The 27,878-nt window shown below is 38.5% G+C and overlaps 1 protein-coding gene across 15 annotated transcripts in view; it reads right to left on the reverse strand.

Moving 5' to 3' along the window:
* Positions 1–27,878, reverse strand: part of LOC118793016 (receptor-type tyrosine-protein phosphatase delta-like) — a 387,427-nt gene that overhangs the window by 61,901 nt on the left and 297,648 nt on the right. For 14 of the 15 annotated variants that reach the window (XM_036550950.1, XM_036550955.1, XM_036550949.1 and 11 more), the window contains 2 exons: positions 21,345–21,490; positions 19,146–19,287 (listed from right to left, as the gene is read on the reverse strand). In XM_036550950.1, the coding sequence (XP_036406843.1) occupies positions 19,146–19,287; positions 21,345–21,490 (288 nt within the window). Of the gene's footprint in view, positions 1–19,145; positions 19,288–21,341; positions 21,491–27,878 lie in introns of all 15 variants that reach the window. The other variant, XM_036550948.1, reaches the window with a different exon arrangement.

A 27,878-nucleotide genomic window follows, 5' to 3' on the forward strand; every position in this document is an offset into this window, starting at 1 on the left:
GAGAAAACATAAAACCTGTCTCCTCTCCCAGGACAAGACATGGAATCTCATTCCAGGGCACTACTAAGAAATATCTTTTTTTTTTCTAATTATTAAGGCAGAATCAGGTTTTTTGCAGCACAACACAGATGATTTTTTTAAAATCAAATTATTAGAATCAAAATCAAATTAGCCTAGAACAACACGTGCCTTTATTTTTAGTATAGTCATATGTTCATGTAACCTGCCCAACACAGTCTATGTAGCCAATGTCAAAGAGACTGTCTCTTTATCCACAATACATATGCAAATCTTGCATCTTGCAGACACTTGTGAAGTTTGTGAATTTTGTCATACTATCACCTGAAATGACTGCCTGAAATTATTTTCCTCCAAACAGAACTTTTGTTTGAGAATACATAGTTTAACCTTAAATTACAAGCACACTCAGTAATCTCACACAGAGATTCATGAAAAAATTCAACTCTACACATTTCTGGTCTAGGGAAATAGCACCTCTAGGTTTTACTTCCATTAAAACAATATCCTCACTGAAGCAAATGCGCACACTCAAGATTTTTACACTCTATGGAGAGAGAAGGGAAAAAATCAATTGAGTGAGGTGGCTCCTTGCAAACATTTGATCCACAGCAGTTCCAAGGTCAGACTGTAGATGCTAATCAGTCAATATTTAACAGGGTCAAATGCTGTCCGCTTTAACAAAATACAGTTATTGGTAAGAATAAGGGCTTGCTACCTGTCGAAAGGAATACTTGAATACAATTATCCACAGATTATACAAATGAATGACTAGTCTTACATTACCAGTCAATACATACCAAATCCAATTTACTTTTAAGACCTTGTTTATTTTTTTAATACGTGAAAATTAGGTAACACTTTAGATGGTCATGCATATGGATGGACCTTTATCCATTTAAACATTTACGTTTTTCTAATGACATTATCAAGTTCAATTTTTCAAATTTACCAATCAATGTCATTAATACTCTTATGACATACTTGACTTACATGACTTGGAACAAATACTGTAATGCTGCTAACAGAGAGACAGTCAATATTGTGAAGTGCCTACATTTTTATGATAAAGAGAAAACAGTGCAACAAAATCACATAACATAAAACACAATGGTCATAGAACATTAATTCTACTAAAACTGTTTAGCATCCAGGCAGCATGTGTGACTTGAAAATTCTTCACCGCTGATGTCAGGAATGTGCATGTAACCTTGATATCTCTTCTTTTCCTGGGGTGGTAGGAGCTTTGAGGTTTGTTAGGAATTTGAACCAAGACCCTTATTAGTTGTGTGTGCGGAGGAGTCACTCAAAAAGAAGATGAGATGGAACATGATGCCATGCATAGCCTTGACATCAGTACTGAAGAATTTACAGGACTTATCTAAGTTTATCCACATTCTTGAAATTCCTGCATTAAACATCATGCAATCGAAATGCTTTATACAAAGGGGACTTAAAGAGTAATCCCCTCCAGTTATCGCAAGTCTGAAAAGACTAGACATTTAACATGTTAAGATGATGCAGATCTTTGATATTTACTTTCACTATACAAGTATACTCACGTGGACATCAAGTGAATAATAAAATATTCACAGTCTGAAAAGTGCCTATGGTTCATCTATCTGTGCTCAATGGCACGTTTTATTCATACAACCCTTGCTCCAATATATTGCATAAGGCAGAGAAAGGGAGAGAGAGAAAGAGAAAACTTTTCCAGGTAAGGTCCTTTCATGGTAATTTGTTCAGTCACGAGGTAATTGAGAATTTGGACTTGGGCCATTTAAAAGTGATTTGGACATGTCATTGTTATCAATTCTTTTGATGTCAGCTTGGAAAAGATACAGTATGTGCCTCATTAAAATGTACTTAACTTTACATGGCAATGAGAACAACCCTTGCAATATGTACAAAGGTCAGTCTGCTTGGCTTTGTTTTTCCATTTGCTCAACCACTTCCAAATACTTCAAATTTCTGTTCAGAAATAAAGACTTCATATTGTCATAACCTACCACACACTCAAATCGAACACAGCTCTTTGTGAGAAACAAATATGGTCATGCAATTATAACACACAGATATAACTAATAACATCTTTGGGAAGTTCCTCTAATTAAATAAAGCTAATGAACTCTCAATGGACTACACCAACATTTAAAGGTGATTAGTCCCTGTTTACCTGACCACCACTGCTGACTTTGCTTAAGGATGGATAAATCAAGCTTAGTGAAATAAGATTTTCCACAAGATGCTAATTCTATTATCTCTGCAGTGGCATTTCATTAGCGCTACGCACCACTGCGGTGACATGCAGTGAGGCACTGAAGTTCCTTTCCCATTTCACATATGTCCCAGATAGTCAATTTGAACTGCAATTAAGTCTCCTTCAATTAAATGATAGCACAAATCCACACTTGTTTCATTAATCAATATCTATAAAACATTACATGGGATACGAAGTACAACATTTTACAAGCTGCTCATTTCAATTTGATGAAGCCAGAGAGTGGAGTGAGCTGCAGATTGGCCAAATCTATGTCTCTGTTTTTAAAAACAAGATCATAGATATACAGAGACTCATGCACCTGTTACTCCTAACTACACTAATGCACTTATGTGCCTCACGATTTCCTCTTGTAGTCCGGTGTTTTAATCCCTTCTTGTCAATGTCATTTTTTTTTTTTTTTTTATCTGACTGTCGTGTTGGGCTCCTTGGCCAGGCCATTTTTGTAAATTATAATTTGTTCTCAATTAACTTGCCTGGTTAAAGACTGGTTAAATAAGTAAATAAAAAAACAATAACTAATAATGTCACGGCTATTACTGTGTAAATATTCTTCTGTGACAAACTTTCTTAAAATATTGTACTTCATCTACGTTCATGTGCAGAACAATCTCTGATCTCTGCCCACAAATCTGGAGTTAGAGACAAAAAACACATCTCATTGGTACATTTGGAAATTCATGTTCTTGAAATGTTGCAGAACCGCTTTCACTACTAAAAGTAGGTCTTACGACCTTAAGGAAGAATCCCACTAAGTAGGTATTTCCTGCTAGGGTCCCACAAAATTAATTTGGAAATACATAAATCTCCACATTTCTCATTTCAGCTTTAATTCTGTGCCACACAGGGACTGGATTCAGTCGGTCCCTTCCCTCCCATGCAGAACGAGACGTTTCATCTCGCGTTTGAGGTTATTCTGCCGAGAAAATCCTTCAGGGTCATAATAAGATATATTTGTTGGATGTTTTGAGCGGATACAATCTCCTTACAGAAGCTGTCACAGGTCAGTTCTTAGGGCGGTACGGCGGAGAAAGAGCGTGTGGACACGCATTGCGCTTAGGAATCATCCACGCTGAAGAGAGGATTACAAGAGTGGGAAAGAAACTTTTCAAATAAGACATCCAGCTGTCTTAAATTTCACTCTCTTAGCACTTTGATACAGCAAAACAAGACAGAGGGTATTTGGTGCTACATTCCCTTCAAGCAATCTGGTTTGGACAAAAGACAGAGACCAGAGTGAGAGAATGTCCAGAGTGACAAATTGTAACCACATACTCACTGTCCAGGCAGAGGGGACAAAAAAAAAAAAAACTGATTAAACTGCACTAATTCATTTTAAATGGTGGTATGCTAATTTCATTCTTATTCATTTCAATTCAGTCTGTGATCAAAGCATAAGAATAAAGAAAGAAACAGATAAAGGAAGGCGAAATGCTCTCTGTGAGGATGTAAATCAATCTCTCCTCTTTTGGTTATCCAATTAGTATTTATACAATCAATCTGAACTCTGGGGGGACACAACAGCAATTGCAATTATTTTATAAGGCTCACAGAAAGCACATCATGCTGAGCCGATTGTGCCTTAATTGTGCCGGTTCTCATTAAGGTCTGTTGCCTTTGTGTTTAGGCAGCGATTGTCTGCAGTGCAGTCCGTGTGATGGAAAAAAAAGAGAGTGACAGATGAACTTAGAGAAGAGAGGCAAAATGGAAGAAGAAAGGCCTTGATGTGTGAAAAATTGTGTTGGAGCTTGGAATAAATCATTCGATAAAACATTGTTTGACAGTGAAGCTTAGGGTGCAACCTGCCAGAAAGCTAGAGACGACAAATGTTTTTATGTGTCTGTAATCTGAGCAACGCTGAGCTACTGGCAGCTGTGAGCATTCAGAGAGCATGGAGGAGAGCCAATGCTTTCATCCTTTGAACCTGTGAACCAGCAATGTCAGAACCACAGTCTCATCACTCTCTATGGTCCATGCTGCTATCTGATACATCAGACTATTGAAGACCACACAGCCATCTCAGTATTGTGGAAAAGGCTCCTTCTTGCTACAGGAAGGGAATGGTCACTCCAAATTGGCCCATTTACTTCAGAGCGTAAAAAGCCAAATTGGAAACAGAAACCACAGAGGAATATTAAATCAAGATGGGACTCTACAGTAACAGTACTCATTTTTATTTGACAAAATTGTTTACATTTTCCAGAGGTTTAATAAAGCTGAGTTAATACATCCTCTGAATGCCGGCCCAAATCCTGCTTCAACAAAATGTTCATCTCGTCTCTGGTTCAAATGATGTATTCAATTATGTTTTCTTTGGCATTCGAGAGGGACCTGTTAATTATGCTTTTGTTTTTCCTCTAACGGAATTACTCTACCAAATGTAAGAGCCCTTGATTAACAATGCAGGCAGTAATTTTGCTTTGTGCCAGCTCTATGAGGTCATTCTCTCGCTCTCTCTTTTTTACTCTCTCTGCTGCACTTCTCTCTCCGTTATGATTTTCCCCGTTCCTTCGAGCACACATTTTACATTGTGTTAAAAGGTTGTCATTGTGGTACAAGTTTGGCACATATCCAATAAGATGTCATTAATAATTTCAGCTCACGCCTACCTGGGATGGACAGCACAGAGTTTGTGTAAAATGTGCTAGGTTTGCCCCTGAGACAAAAGTACATGGGTTCATCAGCTGCAGCTACAAAACTGAATTGACAAAGACAAAATGTCTTCTTCAGACAATTTCACCATTTGCAAAGATATGGCAAAGATAAACTGGACTTCTATTTCACAGTTTTGAATACAATCAAATAGATGACAGATAATTCGTATTTTTCATGATTATTGTATATTTGTGAACCAGGACAGAGAGTGAGCTGGAAACTTAAGGTGCTACTTGCATAAGATCTACAAAGAAAACATCTACAAAAACAACTGCCAAAAAGTTGATGAATTTACAGATGTGAAATAATAGTTTGTATGTCTATCTCAAATGTGTATGTGTGTGTGCTTAAAAGTGTAAATTTCCACTATGAAACACTATTTATCAGTTAGTTTGTCAAGAGGCAGTTCCGAGACCAAAAAGACAATAGATGAACAAAATAAAATAATAACAATAAAAAAAACAGAAAATTACCTCACACAGATGCACGTTTTACTAGTTTATCACTGATAACAGGCCTGCTTGCCGTGTTGATATGGATCAGGATAATGATATTGTTGACTGTTAGGGTCTGACATACTGATATTTCAGTTGATCTGGTGAAGTTCTGTATGGATATTTCTAGGAGCAATGTACTCTCAGCCAAAACACTCTGCGAAGATAAGCAGTATTGAACTGAAATTCAGCTTCTTCACAATTGAGCAGAGCTATGATGATTAAACAACACCACAGACCCCCCTCCCCCCCAACACACACACACACACACTCTCGACCAGACCACTAACATTTAACCCTTCTCCTGAGACAAATAACATCTTTACGATTTTGCCACTGGCAGATTACCTTAACAACTGGGAACACATGTGAATCTGCTGATACTTAACCTTAATGAAAAAAATCCTCTAACCAAAGGGTAGGTGTAACGGAAAGTCACAAACCTCATATGCACTCCCCAGAGTTGGAAAGAGTAGTGACTAAAATCCCCAGAACTAAGGAAATTTGTCAACAAGCTAAAAACAACAAATACTTTTCAGATGTTTAATGCAGTACACAGAAATGGCACATATATAATACATATGACTAATCACAAACCCGGCCTTTGTATCATTAAATTATTCTTCATCTCTTCTTTTCAGTTCAGAGTCTGTGTCTACAGCAAAGACAAGAGGCAGAATTCCCACAGTTGTCTTTTAATGCAAAATACCTTGGCTCATGACGTAACTCACATTTTGTTTCCCAGGCTTAAATTTGGCAATACTACAAAAGCAGAACTCAGAATCTGCCTCAAATCGACTTACTTAAAACACAGACATCAGAAGTCTGAAGGGATGACCTATTGAAGTCAATTAGAAAGTCCCTAGTGGGCCCACAGTACTCTTCAAGACACAGATATTTAAATGCTGAGCATTACAGCCTACAGCATGATGTCTGTGTCAGTTTATGCTGTTTGAAAAGTAAAAAATAAAAATAAAAGGGCATACAATGCTTCGGTGAATTGTTTACGTTCACTAAATCTGCTTTAGTTTAGTCTAGCCAAAAAAGTTCCTAATGCATCCAGGACCATCAGGTGCTGTGGAAATTTGTGTCCCTGGAGATTTAAGAAGAAATAAACAGCTGAAGCTCATGATTAAAGACCTGGCCAAACAACATGTGTTGATACTCTGTTTAAAATATTCCAAAATTCTTCTCTGTACTCACTCTGTATCACAGCTTTGTGTGTGCGTGTGCATGTGTGTGTGTGTGTGTGTGTGTGTGTGTGTGTGTGTGTGTGTGTGCCCTATGTGAAATGTGGGGGATGTCTTTTTCTCCTCACCAAGCGCAAGGATCTCACCCAACCTGACTGTGCTGAAAAAATACCAGTTGCAGCACACATTACTGCAAAGGTGGACCAAAGAAACTATCCATAACCATGTTTCCACTGACCAACACTAACAGAAGGTCAGCTATACCAGAGGAAAGCCTGAGGCGATTCTACATCAGTTTGACCTGGGCAGACAGTACGTTGGTCAACCTCAGATAAACTAATAGGTTTGCCTCAAGCCTGAGAAAGTAAAGTATGAGAAGGCTATCTTTACACAAAAAGTGTCTCCAAGCAAGGCAGCATGGTGTTCACATATCACTGATACTGATACTGAATAAAATAAACACATTTATGTGTGGTGAGAGTATAGGAGATCTACTTTTTACCAGCACCATTTGCCATATTTTTATTGTTGTTCAAAAATAGAAATAACAAATGTACATACATCAATATCTACTTTATCATCAGTGAGTCAATAAATGCACAAATCTGGAAAGCTATCCTGTGCAGTTTTTACACAAACGAATGTTGGCAGTACCACCTCTAAAGATGTTAGCAGCACTGGAGTGGAAAGAATCGGTTAGCCAACCACCATGTTGGTTTGCATTAGAACAGCATATACAAAGAGAAAGCCAGCCAGTTGATGTCAGGCTAGTGTCTGTACAACATAGCGTAATGAATGGACAGTGCTTTCTGTGTCTGCCAATGGTTCCACATCCACATATAAAAATAAATACATGGGGGGCTACATACAAATACAAAGAGATGAAAAAAAAAATACACTACAGGCTACTGATCATTTCCCCTGGTTTTACATGGTCATGGTTGTGTAAACCAAGTAAACAAATACAGTACATTTTAAAACCTCATACTAATGCAATCCATGAAACTTCCTATATGTGCCAAACAGTACTTGCCATGCCAAAACAAAAAAAGTTTCTGAGCAATGCAGCTAATTAACAAAGGTACATTAAGTTAATTAGGGAAAATTGCCCATACTTATCATGAAAATCAAGTGCTTCAAACAACTGCTAGAATTTATTTTCACCTCTGTTGCTGAGGGCCATATAGGATTTAAGCTGTGAAACTGTGTCCAGTCTTTTCATTAATGGATCTAATGTATCAGCTCAGACAAGAAGACTAGGGGACACATTTAATCTAACCACAACTTTATCTTAAATACCAACAAAGAAGCACATGTATTACTTTTTTGTTTTGTTAATTACATAATATTATGAGTCTGTCGCACAAATGGAAAACGTCTAGGCAATCCACTTCATCTCATTAGTCAGAAGTAATAGACGAAGCAACGTGGTTATATTCAATCTGTCTCAAGGTGCCCCTTTACGCAAGAACATTGCTCTACCAGGGAAAGATAAAAGTAACTTTAGATCCACCAACTCTGTCTCATTGAAAAATGGCAGCCTCTACTCTTGCTGTCTGGGCATCATTTCCCTCATGAGACCCCTTTGAGATTTTATGATAAATTGAATGCTTCTGATTTGTTGTTTAAATTATCATTAGCTAATGCTGAAGATTATGGGGGTTTATTGCCAAATCGATCAATTAATCACTCCGTGTTTTATTTTCCAAAACCTCCTTCACAGCCCAACAGCTCACACACATCCATCATTTGGAAAGAAAGAAAATGCAGTGATAAAAATTAATGAAAGACAAAACACATTTTTGGAGCCCAGATAGCTGTCTGCAATTATGTGTTAATCACAATAACACACACTCTCTCTCTCTCTCTCTCTCTCTCTCTCTCTCTCTCTCTCTCTCTCTCTCTCTTTCTCTCTTTCTCTCTCAGACACACACACACACAATTCTGTACACCTTTTGGCAGCAGTGTGTACCTTCATAACGAGATGACCGCAGAATGTTTGGTCTCGCTAAATTGTTAAATTTTGCCTGAGAAAACAGCAAAAACCCCATGCAGTCTACCGGCACAAGCATAATGATAATCTGCTTCACTCTTAAATGTGCTATCTGCTTTCCTACATGAAATACTCCAACCTGTGTTCTAATTAGTGTCAGCTGTAACAATCAATACCAATGCTGCTCGAAGTCCACACCACAGATACACACAAATGTGTCAGAAATGGCATTTGAATAAACCTTTCAATACCATTCACAAAATGTAGCCTAATAAGCAAGAGAACTCAGTAATCAGACCAAAACTACTCTTTATCACAACTAAATTTAAATCTAAATCACTAAGATTGAACAATTACAACAGTTTGCATCAAAGATCATGTTCACAAATAGGAGACCTCATAAATACCTCAGATTCCCACTGATGTCCTCAAGCTGCATTATTCACAATGCCAATGGATTACCAATAATGTTCCTCCATTTACACATAAGCACGTGGCATTAAAAAGTATACATATTTGGTGCCCAGGGTCAAGAGGAAATGGATGGATAAAAAGAGAGATAAAATGAAGATCAAGCAGAATGGGCAGAGTGCTCTCTCCATGGGGTCCCCACGCATGTAGCCAGCACAAAGCCCATTACGCTCAAACGCTCTGCAAGCTTTTCAGACATCAAATTGTTTCTGCCGGGTATACAGTAAATGCACCCGGCTTCTGCATGTCATTGGTAAAGATCACCTAGAGGAAACAGGGAAGGAGAGGAGACCTGCTCCCGTTCAGAAATTCATTTAGCATATTCCATTTACTGCCTGTTACCTTGAGCAATAAATCCATTTGAGGCTTGTTTTTTTTCTTTCCTCTGTCAAAAATATATGTCTTGTAAAATGGAGAGGCATTTGTTTAGATTAACAAAGAAGAAAGTTCTTACTTGTCAGCTTATCTGCCATCAGCACATTTGTGTTATGATTAATAATATTCTGCAGGAAAAAAAGCTACTTCAAAATGCTTGGAGCTATTTGCCAAAGACTGAATGGGAGAAGGGATATGAGTGTTTCTTTATACTTTTCCCCCAGATGAACACTTAGGACCTCCAGGGATAAACCATCAGCTATGTCTTCCCTTCTACACAAGACAGTAGCATTTGCAAATATAGTTGGTATCTCTAAGATGTTAAGTATTAAGTCAAGGTTAACAGTCTAGTATGTTTGATCAGTCACCCTCAATAACAGATCTCAACAAATTATTTTTAGGCAGTGGGATATCTTGACCATCAATTCTTGCAATTCCTTACAGTGACAACAAATAATTCGCACAATGTGGGAATATTTGTAGGCAACACTAAGTGGATGACTTGAACACCATACACACCTTACTCAAGAACATCATCAAAACACTTTTTCCTGATTAATCAGAAAAAAAAAACAGATGTGGGTATTTGGAGAGCAAAGAAACCAATCATCAAAAATACATGTGTCCTGGAGAGAACACTTTTTTCCACCCTCCTGACTAAGCATCAGGCACTAGTGAACACAGCAAACAGGCGTGCCGGAACCAACCAATTATCTACTGGTGACATCATGTATAACCTCTGTATTCAGGCGGAGGAGACGGTAAGCAGCGCAGTGGTAGGAGGGGGGAGGATCTGCGGCAGGCAGATCAAGAAGGCAGAACTCAGACGCGTCACAGCGCTTAGGGTGCTTGCAGGTAAACCGACAGCATAATCCTGATGAATAATTATCATGACCTGTGGTGCATCATTTGCATACTAACTACTGTGAGGATTTGCAGACCTTGACACGAGAAGGAAGTTTCTCCCAGCAGGTGTTCATATGGTTGTCAGTAGCGAGATGGGCTGCCCTAGCAGGCTGAGAAGCAAACAGAAGGCTGGCTTGTTAAGGATATTTTTATAATTAACCTGTCATACACCTTACATTTAAAATCAGATGGGTCAGCTTGCTGAAACAGCCATTTCTAATTCTTTGGGTCACAAACATTTTTTCCTTTCATTTCACAATGTGAATGAAATTCCAGAAAACTGTTTTTGCTACTGACAGTTTGAATGTATTAATCAACTTCAGTTTAAAACATCTTCTGTGATAGGTAACTAAAGCTACAGCAGTTTTTTAAAGTAATATTCTATGAGCTTTGCTGAAAAGTTAAAAAGGTCATTTTCATTTGTTGTCACCAATAAGTAAGAATTCTTACTATTTTACTACTATTACTTTCTTGCTATCATGTTGAAATTCAGATAACATATAGATAACATTAATAACATTGTAGCCAGTTCATTCTTGTGATGACTAAAGGTCTCTGCAATTCAGGTCAGTCAACAGAAACTGACAATGCATTCAGTTGTCAAAGACACAGCTTTCATACAGCTGCTATTTGATGTTTCAGCACACTGTCATGAAGAATTATTCTCGAGATCATGGCTCATATCATTTTCATTTGGACATGGTATTACCTGATTCCACTCCTAGAATATAGATGACTTAGAAGCCAGTGTTTAACAAAGTCTGGCCTCCCCTGGACATGGTGCTTGGTAAGCTGTATTTGGCGGAATGCAACAAATAAAACGTGATAAATTATTGAAATGACTCCAGCTAAGGAGTATGTGCAGGTACAGTGAAGCAGATTAGTGAGATATCAGGCAAAACTAAGCAGAAGAGACATCTTGCTCCCCCGTGACCTTAATGGATTAAGGTTACATCATCCTTTCAGTGAACGAAGAAAGTTCTTGCAGAAGTTGCTACTGCTGAATTGGGGATATTTGGAAATAGCCACTCTGCAGAATTGCGTTACTGTCTATTTCTGGTATGTATGCACTTCACTGGGAACTCAGAGGATGTCTGCAAGATGTCTGTTTAGCTATTAAGAGAACCAACATGTGTCACACTGAGTCAGAGAGCTCTTCCTACTCTTGCACTCAAGGATTTCTTTACCTTTTAATAGTTAAAGCTGTGGAGAAATGTCCAGGTTGAAAGTTAACAAGTCGAACACAGTATCATGTCTAGGCAGATGTCTCACATTGTTATTTTAATGATACTACCAAAAATGTTTGAACTGCATGCAAAGAATTTCAGTCACTGCTTTCGAAATTTTACATATGTACCCCCCATTGCATTGTCTGTTCCTAAACTTTTTTTCAGTTTTTTTTTTCCTTTAATTGCCATCATTTACAGTATCCCACACAGACTGAGTTCGAGAGTTTCTCAAGAGCATCATTACAGGAATTAGGAGTGACCCTGAAGTGCCCGATTAATCTACTAGAAAATGACTTAAGTATGGCAAGATCAAAGTGGATGCATTAGCACCCCTTGACTCGTTGGCTTGAGTTGATACACTCACATTTACTGGCCAAAGTTCTCAAGCCTGACTTTTTTTATGTCTGTAATGGTAACTCATTTCAGTGAATAACTCCTGCCAATTGTAATTACCATACCTTGACTCTACAAGGATCTAATAATTCAGAGGTCTTAAGCCCTTCTAGCCTCTCAACAGAAGGAGCTGCAAAACTAATCAAGTTAATTGCAAAATCAGCACACAATATATGGGAGCTATTGCCCTTGTCTGAGGTATGCTCCATCAGAGTATGTTAGCTACATTTATTATAATCGACTTCCATCTTCATCAGTACATCAGCAGGTTTCATGTTCTCGGTGTTTTAAGTCAGTACAGAATAAAATATTTTTTAAAACTTTGCTTCTGTATTTCAAATCACAACAAGGTGTTTTATCAGTAATACATGACACGGTGTTCTGAAAATATTGTATGTAGGATTTTCATTAATAATAGAAAATGCACACTACTCCACTCTCTTTTACACTACTTTGGTAATGGCCACTTTTTGTTCTTTGACACAATAATGAAAATCTCACCCTGCAGGTGTCAGAAATGACCTTGTCCAACAACTGCCCGAGATAAATGAAATTAGCTGCAATCAAGCGATGCACGGAAGAGAATCAATGTGAGGTAGATGAATTTCACATCTCAAAATCTCTCTGCGGCATGGCACTTTTTATCTTCAAATCATTAAGCACAAAGTGTCCCCTTAAATGTAATGTCTGAAGTCATTTGTGTGGTAAAACCTCTTGGGTGAGCAGCGAGCTGATAACACCATCCACTTCCAAAATCAATCACATTTTTAATGCATAGATAGGCCATGTTTATTTTATTAAAACGACAGAAAGTGGTCTTTGCCCCAGAATTATCTACCATTTTCAAGATACACACAATGTCTGTAGAACCAGAGCCTCTGTTTTCTCCCTTTCTGTTGGACGAGCAGAACACACATTCATCTTGTTAGCAGCCAGAGTAATTTTCAGCTAAACATCAACCCAGCACTTCATTCTAAATCTCATACATTACTGTACAAATAACACTTCCCCAGATTTATGGTCCCTATTAATTGCACTGGGAAATTTAGGAAGATTTACTTAGAGAAATCAATTTCATCATGGACAGTCAACTCAATTTTTTTAATTACAATAATAAATTGCTCCGTATTTTGTAATCATTACCTATTCCATTTTGTGATGTATGACTGGCAAAAAGCAGGAGGCCTTTAGGATTTAGAACTGGAGTAAGAACCGAGCCAATCAGGGCCTTTCCATGAGGGGAGCAATGCAGCAAACCATTGATTGTCACAGGCTTCCTGAAGGTTTCTAGGGACCATACACATAAAGGCAGGTGTTCCTTTTTAAATCTCCAAACCTCACCTTTTAAGACAAAAACCTTAGTGTATCTATAATATACGACAACAAGAAATAAATGTATCTTCACACTGAAAACGCATTCATAGAGCTTAAAAACTCACCAACCGTACATGACAGATCTTTCTGTTTCTATTTGTTAATTAGCTGATAAGGTTTAATCTCATGCATGTAGAAAGCAATTGCATGAAAAACTTGGTATCTTCAACATACTGACACTTTCATTGATTTTTGTAGTTTTTTGAAATTCAACCATCACTTGTTTTCTCCTTTCAAGACAAAATCCTTAATGCACCAACATAATACCAAAACCTGCTGATGTGAGTTTCAAAGACTTTATATTGCTTGGTAAATGAATGTAAATACCTAAGGTCAGAAAGGATTCAGAAATGGAAATTCAAAAAGTGAATGCATTTCTGTGTCCACCATATTTAGGACAAAAGGAGATTTAAATAACCAGGTTTTCATGGATACAAACTATTTGTGCCGTGCTTTACACCTGTCCTTTTCACTGCTGTTGAAAAAAAACATAATTATACTGCTCAAGGAAAATAAACTTTGCCTGCCACACAATGTGTCACAGAGGAAGTAGTGGAGGGGAATGATGGGGAGCAATTTCCATGCAAGATTTCCTGAATCTACAATACAATGCAGAAACTCCATCTCAACTTAAATGCTGTCTCAGGTACTTTATGATTCTTTAATATTTTCTCCCTCAAAAAGGGTTCACCTGGGCCGTAAGATAAGTCAGCGAGTTTCAAAAGGGCCTTTTTAAAAAGACCGCAGCATTATGGAGAGTTGCATTCTGGGGTCAGGTCGTGGCATCTATAAAATGCACAGTACACCAGAAAGAATTAAGGGTGTATGCACATTCTCGGCACTGCGCTTGGGACCCAGTACTCATGCTTTCCCCATGGCTGCCCTCAGAAACCTATGATGGAGGCACAGCGTTTCCAGACAGCATTCGCTTTTTTCCTCCACAGTGTGCACTATTTCAGCTGCCTGAGACACCTGATGCAGCATTTTATTTCTGCAGACATTCAAGCAATTATCGGAGGTGTACAGGTATTGTATTATATTATGTTATACCATTATTTTATACAATTTTACGTTTCACCATTTTTATTCACATGCATTTAAGAATAGCCAGCTGAAAATGAAGCTTACCATGAATTTAACAGCATGGCAGGGTCTCACATTAGAGTGGCAAAACTTAAGTTTCGCATCTTCTTATGGTTTTACCATGTGTGTCCCAGGCTTTTCACAAGCTTAGACTTGTCTAGACAGCAATACTCAAGGGTATGTTTAAATACAGAATCACACAATCACTGTCTCCACTATGGTTTTTTTTTTCCAAATAACAATCACATTACACGACAGTGTGTATTAGTCATATAGTAATTAAATAATAGAATGTTTATTTATGGTGTTCTAGCAAAGGAAGACTTTTTTCCTAGCGTGCACATTCATGCAACCACCCAATGAGAGTTGTATATATACTTGTTGGTAGAAGCTGGAAATGCTTGTTTGCTCAACAGAAACCGCTTAAAAGAAACTTAGATGAAGGCCAAGCCAACAGATGCCTTTGTTGACAGTCTCATTACGGAAGTTATGCCACTTTGATTAGCACGGGATATTTCTACAACATAATACTCAACCCACCCAAACTAACAGCACTCAAGACTATTCAAAGCCCTCTCTATAACAAAAAAATATTCCAAATCGGTTTTGCTCAGTGACATGAACATGTCTGTGACAAATGTATGTCTATAAATGTCAGCATACTGTAGAAGCTGTGCTCTCAGAGCCATAAAAGGAGTTTCCTGTATGGAGAGCACATTTCACACGACATCCTGATCAAACCGCTGGGCTTTGCCGTAGTGTGGATTTACATTTGGATGCCTGAGACAGTCTCACTTTTCTTTGTTTAAAAGTGACGGGAGCCGAGCTTCCACACATTTCCCCAGCCCATTCCAGAGACTGCCGTTTCATCATCCCCGGAGACAGGGAGCCTCTAATAATAAAACATGTCCTCTATACATACGAGTGTTTTAAAAGCTGCTTTAGGGAGACTGAGTTTCTGACAAACACCATGTAAGTGGGGGGTTTTCTTCTCTCCGCTTCCATCCCGGTGCTTTTAGTCTATACATATAAATGAGTTTCCCTCCGCATGAAGGGGGAGACATGGTAGTCAAGGTCTCAGGAGTGACCGTGTACAATGTGATGAGAGAAGACTGCTTTGTACTATGTGCTGTAGATGCAAAACCTTATATTTGAACACAAATTGCTAATTGGGTTTCTATTCAATATGACTTGTACCTGAAGCCCAGTATACGAAACATGCACTGCTAAAAGTGCAAGAAATGACAGGCAGGGTTTCTTTTTTGTTAAAGTCTCTCTTAAACATGCGTGAGAAAACACTAGTAGTGCGCAGACGGCGCTTGATACAGATGTAAATAATCCATTTTATCGATCCATTAAAGCTAGCTCCAGAGACACTACGGGCGATATCTGGCGTGAGTTTCCACTTTCTGCTCACTTTGTTGTCAGCAGCTTCGAGACTGGGGAACATCAGATACCTATAAGAGCAGCCAAGGAAGCCTGCGGTTAGAACCTAACCTGATTACACACTCACTGGCAGCAATACATTAACCTCCGCAGTTAGTAAATGACTATGAACTACCTTTTATCTCTTTAGGAAAATGGGCAATCCGGTGTGAGAGGCAGATAGTTCATTTTCTTTATTCACCTTTCTTCAATTACAAAGTCAGCGTATCATTAGGCCACCACTGATATCATATTGATGCAACCTGCCTTGAGAGGTTAAAATGACTCAATAATCTAAATAAATATTTCTTGTGTAACATTTATTTATTCATGTTCACATAACAAAGAGACAGACCTACCAATTAACTACAATAGTCCTTTCTGTGGTATTCAACTGATTACGTATTTGCTATTATATATCATGTATGTACAATGCATATAAACTATACACAGCCCCAGACTGATCCGGACATTTTGCATGTCTGATTTTATAGTATTAGCTATGTTTCCATTCAAAGTTTCAAATTTTTAAAAAATGTATTATTCCTTGAGAATCAAATGGAAATCCTGTTATAAAACTGGCTTATCTTTCAGATTTGTCCAAAAATCAAAGAGATGACAAGTGAATAAAACATATTGCTCACTACAGGTGGGAGGTGTGTAACATTATATTGACTGATCACTGCCCCAGTCTGGTTCTGATTTGATATTATCAGGTAGTTTTATTCTCCAATCTATATTGTATATTGTATATGTATATTATTAATAAACACTATGCTACGTATAGGGTTTCCAGCAATTTCTTATATTAACTTTTATGCTATAATTTGTCAATTACCAACATAGCTAGCAAGGCAGCTAAATCAACTATAACAATGCCTGTATCTTATATATTTAAGCTTTTCTGTTCAGGTAACAAGTCTAACTTGCATGACATTAAACCAAATAAGCTAATTTAGATGCCATATAGACAGCAAGATGCAATTTACAATCAGTCAACACTTTGCAAAGGAACACCGCATTTCAGTGTAAAATGTGCAGTGCACATTTATCTGTATCAGGGATTACACTGTAAATTAATACATTCATAAGAGCATGATTACCAAAAATGTTGCCTGCATACTGAAAATTCTAAATTAACCATTAATCGTGGAAGTGAGGTACAGGCCTCTGGTTGTAGTTCAGCCTACACTCTCATGAGGAACGCAGAAAATAAATTAAATAAAATGCCTGTTTGATTCCAGACAGAAGACGGCCACATACTTGATGAAACAAGCGCAAGGTGTTAAGACAAAGGCACATAAAAAGAAGTGACAGCTTTAATGTTTCTCCTATTAAGAGCCAACAGACTGTAGTTATCACTCTGTTAGTGATTGCCCCCCATTAGCGGAGCTGCACGGAGTGGATTATCTGTAATGCAGCAGGTGTGAGGGGAGGACTAGCGCTGACCCCAGTTAAAAGTTTGTTTTCCCTTCAGGCGACTCTGGGGGCTTTAGATTCGGGCCTGTCGGCAGGCGTCTGTTCTCCGCTGAGCGTGGCCCTCTCTCTCTCTCTCTCTCTCTCTCTCTCTCCCTCTCTCGCCTAACCGGTCCACGGGGGCTTTATCACATCAGCTGAAAAAGCAAGGTTCTCCCCGGCAGATGTGACTGCGCCCGCCTTCAAAAAGGAAAGTGGCGGGTGAAATGGATTGGTAATAAACATGCTAATGTCGGCCGCCAAGCCGAAAGAAGCCTCTGAGGAGCTGGCGCAGTGGCGCAATTTTCCCCGCCTGTGTTTTCAGCGTTTCAATACGAGGTGAGTAATGGTGTAAACAGAGCAGCACAATGGAAATCTACAACCTCCTCCTTTCAATCAGCCTCTACAGTAGGTGAGGACCCCGGTGGAGCTTTGTTCTCTCATTTTTAAAGATAAGGCAGGGACTCGCTCCCTTTGAGAGGAACCAAGCCGGTCCTTGCACAGACCTGGGGTTCCACTCAACAGAAACCTATTTAAGGGTGGTTTAATCAGTTTATGGTCAGAGACTGTGCCACTGTAGACCACTGCCTTCATTGTGAGGCACTTTATCCATTTAGCGTGTGACAAAACATGTTCTGAAGATAACCAACATGCCCCTTTGAGCTAATAGCCCCTGATTAGCAGCTGTTAAAATACATGTATGATCTAAATGGCTTTGATACCTCTGCTGTGCCTTCAGTCTACAGAAATGCCAGGTTACTCACATGTACACCTTAGTTATCAAGAGGTCAGTAAAACACAAAATAGATCTGCCATTAAAATGACAAGTGAAATGAAACCAAGTAACACTGAACAAAATCGCATACAGACATAACGAGCTCTATTCAAAATCATTCCAAAACTACCCGTTTTTCATAAACTTATTTTTGTAGCTTGGCCCTGTGTTTCTTTGCCTCATAATCTGACAGAGAAAGCGTTGCAAGTGTTAAATGCATGCCAATGTCAGCAGTATCTGCCATTCAACTGCAGTACCTTCCTGGAGTAAATTTTGTAGATATACAGTATAAAGTAAAATTAGTTCCCCACTCTATCCGCTACTGCAGCAGATATATTTGTACTGTATTATTGATAGCATATTGTTATTTTCTTTTTTGTTCAGTGACAGAATGATTTAATTCATATTGTACTCAACCCATATTCACACTTATTCAATACATACCGGTATTTATTATTATTATTACTATTATTACCAATGGCACCTTAAGGATTCAGAGCACCTATAAAAGAAGTTCACCTGTTACAGTCACTTTTACTTTCACTAAAACTTCTTAAAAGGTTTTGCCAGTGTAGCAGAAAATGCGATCACCGAGTTGACGATGCTACGTCCAGCAATGAACAAGTAACCTTTATTCATTTACATATTAATCAGTTCTCTAAAAATCACTCAAGGTTACTCTTGCAAAGCCATTTTCACACTATAGCCCTCTTAACACCTCATGATGACAGGCTGAATGAGTTAATTGGCTTGGAAGATGGAGGAAAAGGGCGAACACAACAACAAGCCCACAACCAAAGTGTCCTCTTCGAGTTCTCTCTGAATTAGCTTAGGACCCCTCAATGTAACAACTCAACATAACACAGCGTGAGGGAAAGAAAAGAAGAAGAATAAAACCACTGAAACAAAAGTAGTGTACATGAAAAAAAAAATATTCATCTTACCTGGTTGTCTGGTGAGAGTGAAAGGAAGTTGTAAGGAACAGAGTAAAAGTTAGGGTTTTTTTCAGGTTCGAAAAGAGGACCTACCACGTAAAACAGTGAGTCTTGTGGAAGCACTTGTCTCTCCAACACTGTTGGAGGCGACACATTCATATATCGCTTCATCCCGCGGGGTGCGCAAGGGCTGAATTCTGAGCACTGAACCAGAGCCATCATCAAACTCTATCACCTGCAGGTGTGAGAGACAAGATATGTTAAAGGAGTTTTTTTGTTCACAATTTTTGACGGACCTCCAGTGTTAAATTCATTAACACACATAGCTTCCAGACCTTGGCTAATTAAAATGGCCGTAGGTGACACAAAGAGTTTCAAATTTAAGTTAAATGAGGTTTTGTTCAAAATGTAGTTATCTTTGTGAGTGTCAAATATCTCAGTGTCAAATGTAAGGGAATGTCCAATCAAAAATAGTAGAATCTTCATGTCATCTATGGTTGTGTACTGGTTTCCATATGTACTGATTCCTCACCAATGGAAATATAAGTCTATAAACTGTATTACTCATCTAATAAAAGAAAATGTATCAAGATGCTTGTCCTGTATTTATCCTTATGAAATTATTCTGTATATGCCAATAACCCACTGGTTTTCTATTTACTGTGAACGCATACTGTTTAGAGTTAGATAATATTTTCTTTGCATACATTTCATGTGTTAATACTTTGTGGTTTATATAACTGCTTACGGTATTATACATGTCTGCACCCACAGATTGATATTGCCCTGTTGGAAGTGATGAGGCTGATTCTAATAAATGTCTGATGAGGCTGATGAGGCTGATTCTAATAAATGTCAATACATTGAGCATAAGACTATCTATGATGTGTTCTTATATTCTAAACACTACAGATTTAAGTCATTGTTTGTAAACAATGATTTAATAAAGGAACTACTAAGGAATCAAAAAAAAATTTGCTCTACTGGTCTGGTTACCTGTACCGGCTGAAACAAATGTTTGTCAATGTATGGGAGGAATCAGTACATAAGCAACACGTTACAGATAAAACCACTCAAAACAATACATTAAATTAACCAATGGGACAGAACGAGCACAAACATTTGTGTGGTTCGGAGAACAATACCGGACAATCATTTTATGACAACGTGACGGAGGTACGAAAGACATGACCTATTCGATTGGACGGACGACACATAAGATGTTACGAGTATCGACGACAAACAAGTATACCATAGCTTGTTCAGCTATCTCCACATGCTATATACTCACTGTTGCTAGAAACGCCGGGGTAATAACTCACTTTTAAATAAATACGTTTACATACTGTAGAAATAAACATCTGATCTTACTTAAGCTGCACATTAGAGGGGAAAAAAAAGAATCGGAGAATGTGCAGGTTACATAATACACAGTTGACCCCAATGATTGAGTGGCCAAGCTGCTATGCAGTTCAGTGTTACAGATGTTAACATCCCCTAGTTTGAATGGGAAGAGTGGGGGGAGACATCTCTGTGCTCTGGAGGGAAATCTGCTTTATTAGCGATGAAGCGGCAGCGTGAGAGAGCGTGAGTCAGCCATGCCAGCTTGACCCTGCCTGCGGTGCAATAGGTAAAGGCTTGTGCTCTGCATTCAACACATACATCTCCATGAATGCGATAAACTCTGATAAGATTAGATTCCTGTTGAGCAGCAAAAAAAAGAAAATGCACATCTTTTTTAAATTTTTTTTTTAGCCAGTAAGCTGCTGCTGAATTGAAGCAGACAAGCACTAAATAAATAAATAAAATAACACAATGTGTGTCCTGATGGAAAGCAACGGAAATTAATAGGAATCTTATCAGTGTTCAGCAATGATGTGTTATTAATGTTGGAAAGCCAAAGTCCAGATAAAAATCAAATATCCAGCCAAATAATAAAAAGAGGCATGCATGTTTAAAACTGCACAAAGCAGAAGAGATTTTGACCACTGCCTGCACAGCGATCCTAATTTTTGCACTATGCAAATGCTGTTGCTTAGCAGAAGGCAGGAACATGTCAGATGAAGTTACTGTAGGTATCTGGGTCAAGGCAGTTTTTTAATTATAAATCTGTCCCCAGATCTCAGTGTATTTCCCCATTAAAATCATGCATGTAAAAGCTTGATAAAGTGATTACTGAAGCCCATTAAAGCATCACAGAACGAAAGCATGGTGGCGGGATTATGTGAGGGACCAAGCACTTTCAAGCATTTAAATGTCGAGCATTTTACATCAGAACAATAGACCTAATACCTCAAATCTCTGGTTGCTGACTTTCTTCCCCTTCTTGTTCCACACAATTTTAGGCCTTGGATCTCCCGTGGCTTGGCAAATAAACGATGCTACTCCGCCCTGCACTCCCGTCTGGTCATTAGGAGTTCTTAAAAACTTTGGTGGTGCTGTAAGAAAGACAAAAAATGGTTATAAATTGTGGACGGCACTGAGACAGCTAACAAGTTTTAAAGCAAGTCATTTTTCAGTGTATCTTTGGCAGATTTTTTTTTTTTGCATTGGTGTTTGATGATGATTTGAGATGTAGAGATGATAAGCAGGTTTTCAAAATTGCTTCTGAATTTGTTGAAATGGATTTGCAGCTAGACACAGAAATTAGGATTTTGCACTGTGCAAAATGTATGATCCAAGAAAAGTGAAACATCATAATACAAGAATACAATAATACATTTCAACAAAAGGTAAAGAAGCATGACTTTACTATTTATATATTGATGCAATCATTCAATAATTCATTCCAATGATCCAAAGAAATTGCTTGAAAGCAAAAAAGTTGAGACATATACTTGTTTGTAACAAAGCTGACAGAAATATACCCAGATATTCTTTTGTTGCTTATTTTGTGGAGAAATATACAATGTTGTACGCCTAACATTTGTACATACAGAGCATATGTTTAGCACTACCCTATGCATCTATGCACAAATTTATATAGCATGCTGAGGGTTTTTATATGCTATCAAACTATACATCCGTAAGTGTGTACCCTCTTTAGTTCTGAGGGTGATGGTTTTAAGTTTCAGGATAATTACAGCATCACAGCAGCTGGGTGGTAATTGGAGTTTAACAGTGCTGCTTCTCTGTCTGGAGCAAGAGCACTTTAGAGTGGACAGAGCTGATTTCATTCCGCACAACACAGCTGCCAACCCCACAGCTTTTTAATGCTTTCCGAAGGGACAGAATCACTTACTTCAAAGTCAACATCTATCTGCTTCTTCATGGACACGGCACAAACTCTAACCAACACTGCTAACCTCTCCTGATAGCAGTGCTGCCTCAGCTGGCAACACAGAGCGCGCATCCACCACATATGTCATAGTTTCTGAAGCCACATCCCATTGGCATCCTCCAAGGCCTACCGGAAAATGAGGCATGGGCAACCACCTAACCAGGTCATCTATGATTTCCAGACACTAACTTGGCACATGATATGGTGTTACCCATCGAGTGAGTAAAAAACAAAACACGTTAACATACATTAAAATGCAGTGAAGGAAATTAACCCTTTCGCACGCAACCTATTTTAATGCTATGTAGCACACGTGTTATGTTACATGGTTCGTTATGTTTTCATTAATGTAATTAAGCTTCTCATAGTTTTCACCACCGCATTTGCTATATTTTTAATGTTAAATCGCTGTTTCCTCAAAGCTAAAGTTAGCTAGAATTTTTCCACTCTCGTGTTATAATCGCACCGGTTTTAGCATATGCGCTAAATGGCTAATCACACTGGTGTGATTGTACACGCGAAAGGGTTAATGCAGGGAGAGTGAATGCGGTAGAAATGTGTTTCCTTGTGTGATCTTCCAATAGGGACAATAATATTATCAACTCTGTACTGCATAGTGCATTTTGAAATATGACATTCCAGAACTGTGTTTAAGCATAATCCTCTCCCTCTAAATGTCACATGTCCACCATTCAACATCCACAAACTGAAATCCTCCAGCCTGTAATCAACTGACTGCTGCTTCCTGCCACCTATTAGAGGTAACCTATTACTTCTTCATTAATAGGGTCAATTTTTAATGACATTTTTAGTATTGTCCAACCCCTACACAACCCAACACAAACAATTCTTCCATAACAATGCTTGCATTCCTTTATCCCCATTTATGAAAAGTGCCCTTCCCTGTGCAAGTCAGTACTGTGAAGTCCTGTGCAGATGCAGGCTTAAAATATTATGGTGTCATCCCTGCAGATTACCAAGATCAAAATAAGGTGTGCGACTCCATCTGTCCGGATGCAGAGCAACTGTTGGTGTTTTATTAATCATCTTAGTAGGCCATTACGCGCTGCACAGCCACTAGTATCGCAGTCGACGTACTGCCTTAGTCCCCAGTGAAAACTCATCTATCTGGTGAGAGAAGACTCCGCCCTCACTGCAAACAGTGGTGCTCAAAACGGAGCACATCAACAAATGCGTGAATCAAACCGAGGGCCTCGCTAAGAAACAACAAAGCGATGCGATCTACAATCAAAAGACGCACCAATAAATAGGTGGCAGCCATGATTCAAATGAGCAGGTGCGAGTGAGTAATCACCAGGCAGAACAAACACACCCACCCACCCAAACACAAACACACACACACACCTGGCTTCAACAGGTGCCCTTGTACGTACAAGGCCCAGTGTGTCACGAATGAAAGGATACACACTATCATGTCTGAGCCCAAGATCTGAAAGAGGCATTTTTATCTTCAAGCTCGTCTAGTTCACAGATGAGGTCTGCCGCTGCCATTCCGATAGGTAATGGATACGCCATGATGCCGTTTGCTAGAAAGCTATTTATTATGCCTCAGTACGAGCTCTGTGTAGGTCGCAATTTACGATGACGATCCGTACAAATGTTTGCTATAAAATATATCGGCATTTTTATTAACCCACTGAAAGGCACTGCCAGGTTGTCTGTCTGAAACAAACACATATGCCTTGGAAAAGCAAAAATAATTTAATGTTAAATTTTTCATTCTGACGAAATAGGTTTAATCCTTGAATATAAATTCTATGGAAATGGTTGGTAGGACTATCATTCATACACAGAAACATTTCTGCAGCACTAGTTTAGCTCTGTGCCTTTTTAAATGCACATATCCAATGTCAGAGAGAGCAATGGTATACTTTCCATGAAACCTTGACCTAAACTAGAGTTACCCTATCCAACAGTAAAGCGCTACCATTGCACATTCCCTAAATGGATGGAATTCTTTTTGATAGCAATGCCTAGAATGTCTCACTTCATCAGTGGACAGTTTTAAAATTACCATTGGGAGTCGTAGTTGAGATTCATGCTTGCACATAATTGGAATGGTTATCAAAAAAGAACTGTAGACACCAACATTAAACATTTGAAAGGACGCATGCTGTTTTCCTAATCTATTTAATTTTCTGTTGTCATTACGATCAAAAGTTGGATTCTCAGTTTTAAGCCTGATTTATGGGCATAATTTTCATGGTTTTTGAATTTGCACCAGTGACATTTCTAAGAGCCTGGCAAAGGCACAAAAGATCTGTTGGTAGCCAGATCGTGCTTTTGTCCAAAATTAGAATCATTTGGAGTGTGCTATTAAAGAATCCAAAGAGGCATTATGGGCAGCCAGGCTCCACTCAGGTCCTATGCTTTTTATTCAGTTACAGAGCATGAAGATACAGTTTCCTCTGCTAAAGCCTTAAAATAACTGAAATAATTTGATATTAACTTGATTTCTGTTTTTTTTTTTTTAATTTCCTGAAATAGTAAAAAGCTGTACTTCATAATTAGAATGAACACTAAATTATTTCCAACGGTCCTGCCATTTTATAGACCGATCCTACAATATTACAGTCATACATGTGACTGTATGATTTTGCAGTCATAAAATCAGTTGTAATGGCATTTGTGTTTTCCAGAAAATCTGTATTTACAAGCTTATGGCAGGCCAGCATGACAAGGCCAAAGAAATTGCTTTTGCCTTTGAAAATGTCTATGCTTCACTGGGAGGGTAAACAATGGCAAAACAGGATACCTACCTATCGCCTTTCTTCACTCGGGTAACATGGTGCTTTATCAGGACAGCCTTAATCTACCTGAATTAATACAAGGACTTGCTCAGTTAATCCAGTGCTAAGCCATTGCCCACAAACAAATGAAAAGTGTAAAGCCTGTGCAAGCTAAAAGGTTAGTGACGTGTATGGCTTCAACTCTCTCCGGGACATTATATAACCCTGTCATATTCACTAAATTAATGAAAGGAAGTTACGCTTCAAAGCCTCGCACTGCTCCATTTTCAATTTAATGCGGGTAGACACAGTATTAATAATTTGGGTGGCTGAAGGATGCAGCCGATCTTTCAAATGAGATTCCGGACATTAGTGGATGGATGCAAAAATGAGGCAAAGCATTATTTTGGAATGAAGGAGACCGCTGCAATAAGCAACCTACTTATGGGCTTTTTTCTTCTAATGTTACAAGCTCTACATGACGCTTTTCACTCCCAAGGCTTTCGCTCTCTCTCTTTCTCTCTCTCTACTTGTTGGTGCAGCAGTTGTGGGTTGAGAGACTAAAAGAAGGAACCGGCTTTAGAAATCTAAATGAAATATTAACAGTCGCCCTCAAGGACATGAAAATGGCTCTTTCAAATGGGAACACATTTTTGGAGTTTTCTGAAGTTTTCCTAGTCTGACCCCATCAATGGGGTCCTTGCAGGCTCAGAGATGAGAGCAGTCTCTGAAGTGAAGCAGTTTACCACCCACATGTGTGATGCTACAATCCTGTTGTGACCGCTCAATGGTAATTTTACAAAAATAATATAAATAAAGATTAAAATAAGCCACATTTTTATTTGAGTAAAACATTAATCAGAAGGTCACAAAATATTTTACATGATCACTACTGATTACTGACCAAATTAAGCAATCAAACTGAGTAACATATTCAACTGATTTGCACTTGAAGCGGCTCAAGACGTCCTGAAATATTTCACTAGGCAGAAATAAGTCCTTATAGCCTGGTACCATGCAGATAAAATATTTGGAAAACAATTGAGAACGAATGTTTAAAATGGCATTAACCTCATTTCACTGTCTTTCACCTAATATATACAGTCTAAAGCACTGCTAATAAACCATGCATTGACACTTGTACATAGGATCTGCCAAAAGTAATATGCATAGTTATAGACAAAAAAGACAAAAAAGACATAAAAGAATACAATATAATGCGGGGAAAAAAGTTACAGAAAAAGTCTGGCAATTGTTTATGATTTTATCTACAACATTACAGATGAGATACCCTGTTGCCAGTCATAGCACAATTCAGAAAAGTAGTGTTTCTGAGACATTAATTCACAAGAGAATCATATGACTCATGAAGAAAGTGGATGTACAACAGCCCTGTCACCCATTTGGAATACCTGATATCTGCTTGCTGCCGTTTTCCCATTGAAGGAAAAAAAAACACAACAAAACTACTTAATAGTGCTGTGTGTATTAACAAAAGATACACTGAAAGTGTACAAACTTGATGCTTAATTATAAACACTTTCTGATTTGCATTGCATGTTCGATGGTTATGTGCCTTAATTAGAAATGCACCACTTGCTACAATTAGTGATTACTTGAAAAGGATATGGTCTGAATGATTGTTAATTACAGGATCAGGAATTGTATATTCATTTACTGGGGATGTTTAATAAAGTGCAGTACTGCCAGGCTGTTGTTACGTCAATATTTCTGTGCTTGTCACACATAATGAAGTCGAGAATGCAGCCCTTTAACCACTCAGCACATTGCTCTCTAAGCACAAACAACAGCCATTAAGCAAAGTTAATTTATTAAAATCACAAGGAGAGGACTTAATAAAATGAGGATTTTCATTATGCCGAGCAATTAATAATGCATACATTCCCCCTTGGAAAAATAGTTAATAGGTCAAAGCTGAAAGCATATGATCCCTCTGTACAAATTCAATGGGACTTTCTCAGCAGTAGTCAGGGTCGATTACTCATGCTTGATGGCACTGCTATGCAAGCCTCCAGCTCCCAGCTTACAGAGCAGGGCACTCCACACAAAGACTGGTTTATAAAGAATAGATAATGCTCTTGTCCTCAATTCTCCAGTCCCCCCCATTTATGCAATCTGAAGGCCAGTGAAATCACAGATTCCGGTTCGGGAATGAAGTGCGAGAATATTCTGGCATGCTTAAGCGATGGTGACTGTGAAAAGCGTTACAAAAAAAGTATATGACTTCTCCCGCTGCTTCTTTTCTGAGTGCAGGGTGAAATGGACCACCTCATAAAAAATATGCTCTGAATAAATGTGACTTGTCCTGCAAGATATTTCAACAGTGGAACGCTTGGCAGACTATGCAGTGCTAACGCCCCCCCCCCCCCCCCCCCCCCAAAAAAAAAAAACCTTACACTTCAGTGAAGTGCATGCTGTACTTTCTGAGGGGTATCCATCTTAAAGTCTAGGCTTCAGTAAATCAATATCCATCAAAATGAATGTCATCATACAACTCATATCTTGATTGTATGTATATTAGCCAAGTTGGTACATTCAGCTCATGGTACAATAAAACATGACTGAACAAGTTTTCTGTCCTTTTCTTTCCTTTACTCATATTAAACAGCTAGCCGTGCCAAAATTCACCACATACCAGTGTTTTGAGCGCCACATCACTTTTATTAAACAGATTCATTATTGGCAGAAGAACAGTAAGAACAATGACAGAACTAAAAAAGTTGGTGGTGGTGACTACATGGAACCAAAAGAGTAAGTATTACCTAGCCTTTATGA

This window comes from Megalops cyprinoides, chromosome 18 (assembly GCF_013368585.1).
Source record: "Megalops cyprinoides isolate fMegCyp1 chromosome 18, fMegCyp1.pri, whole genome shotgun sequence".
In the NCBI taxonomy this organism is placed as follows: domain Eukaryota; kingdom Metazoa; phylum Chordata; class Actinopteri; order Elopiformes; family Megalopidae; genus Megalops; species Megalops cyprinoides.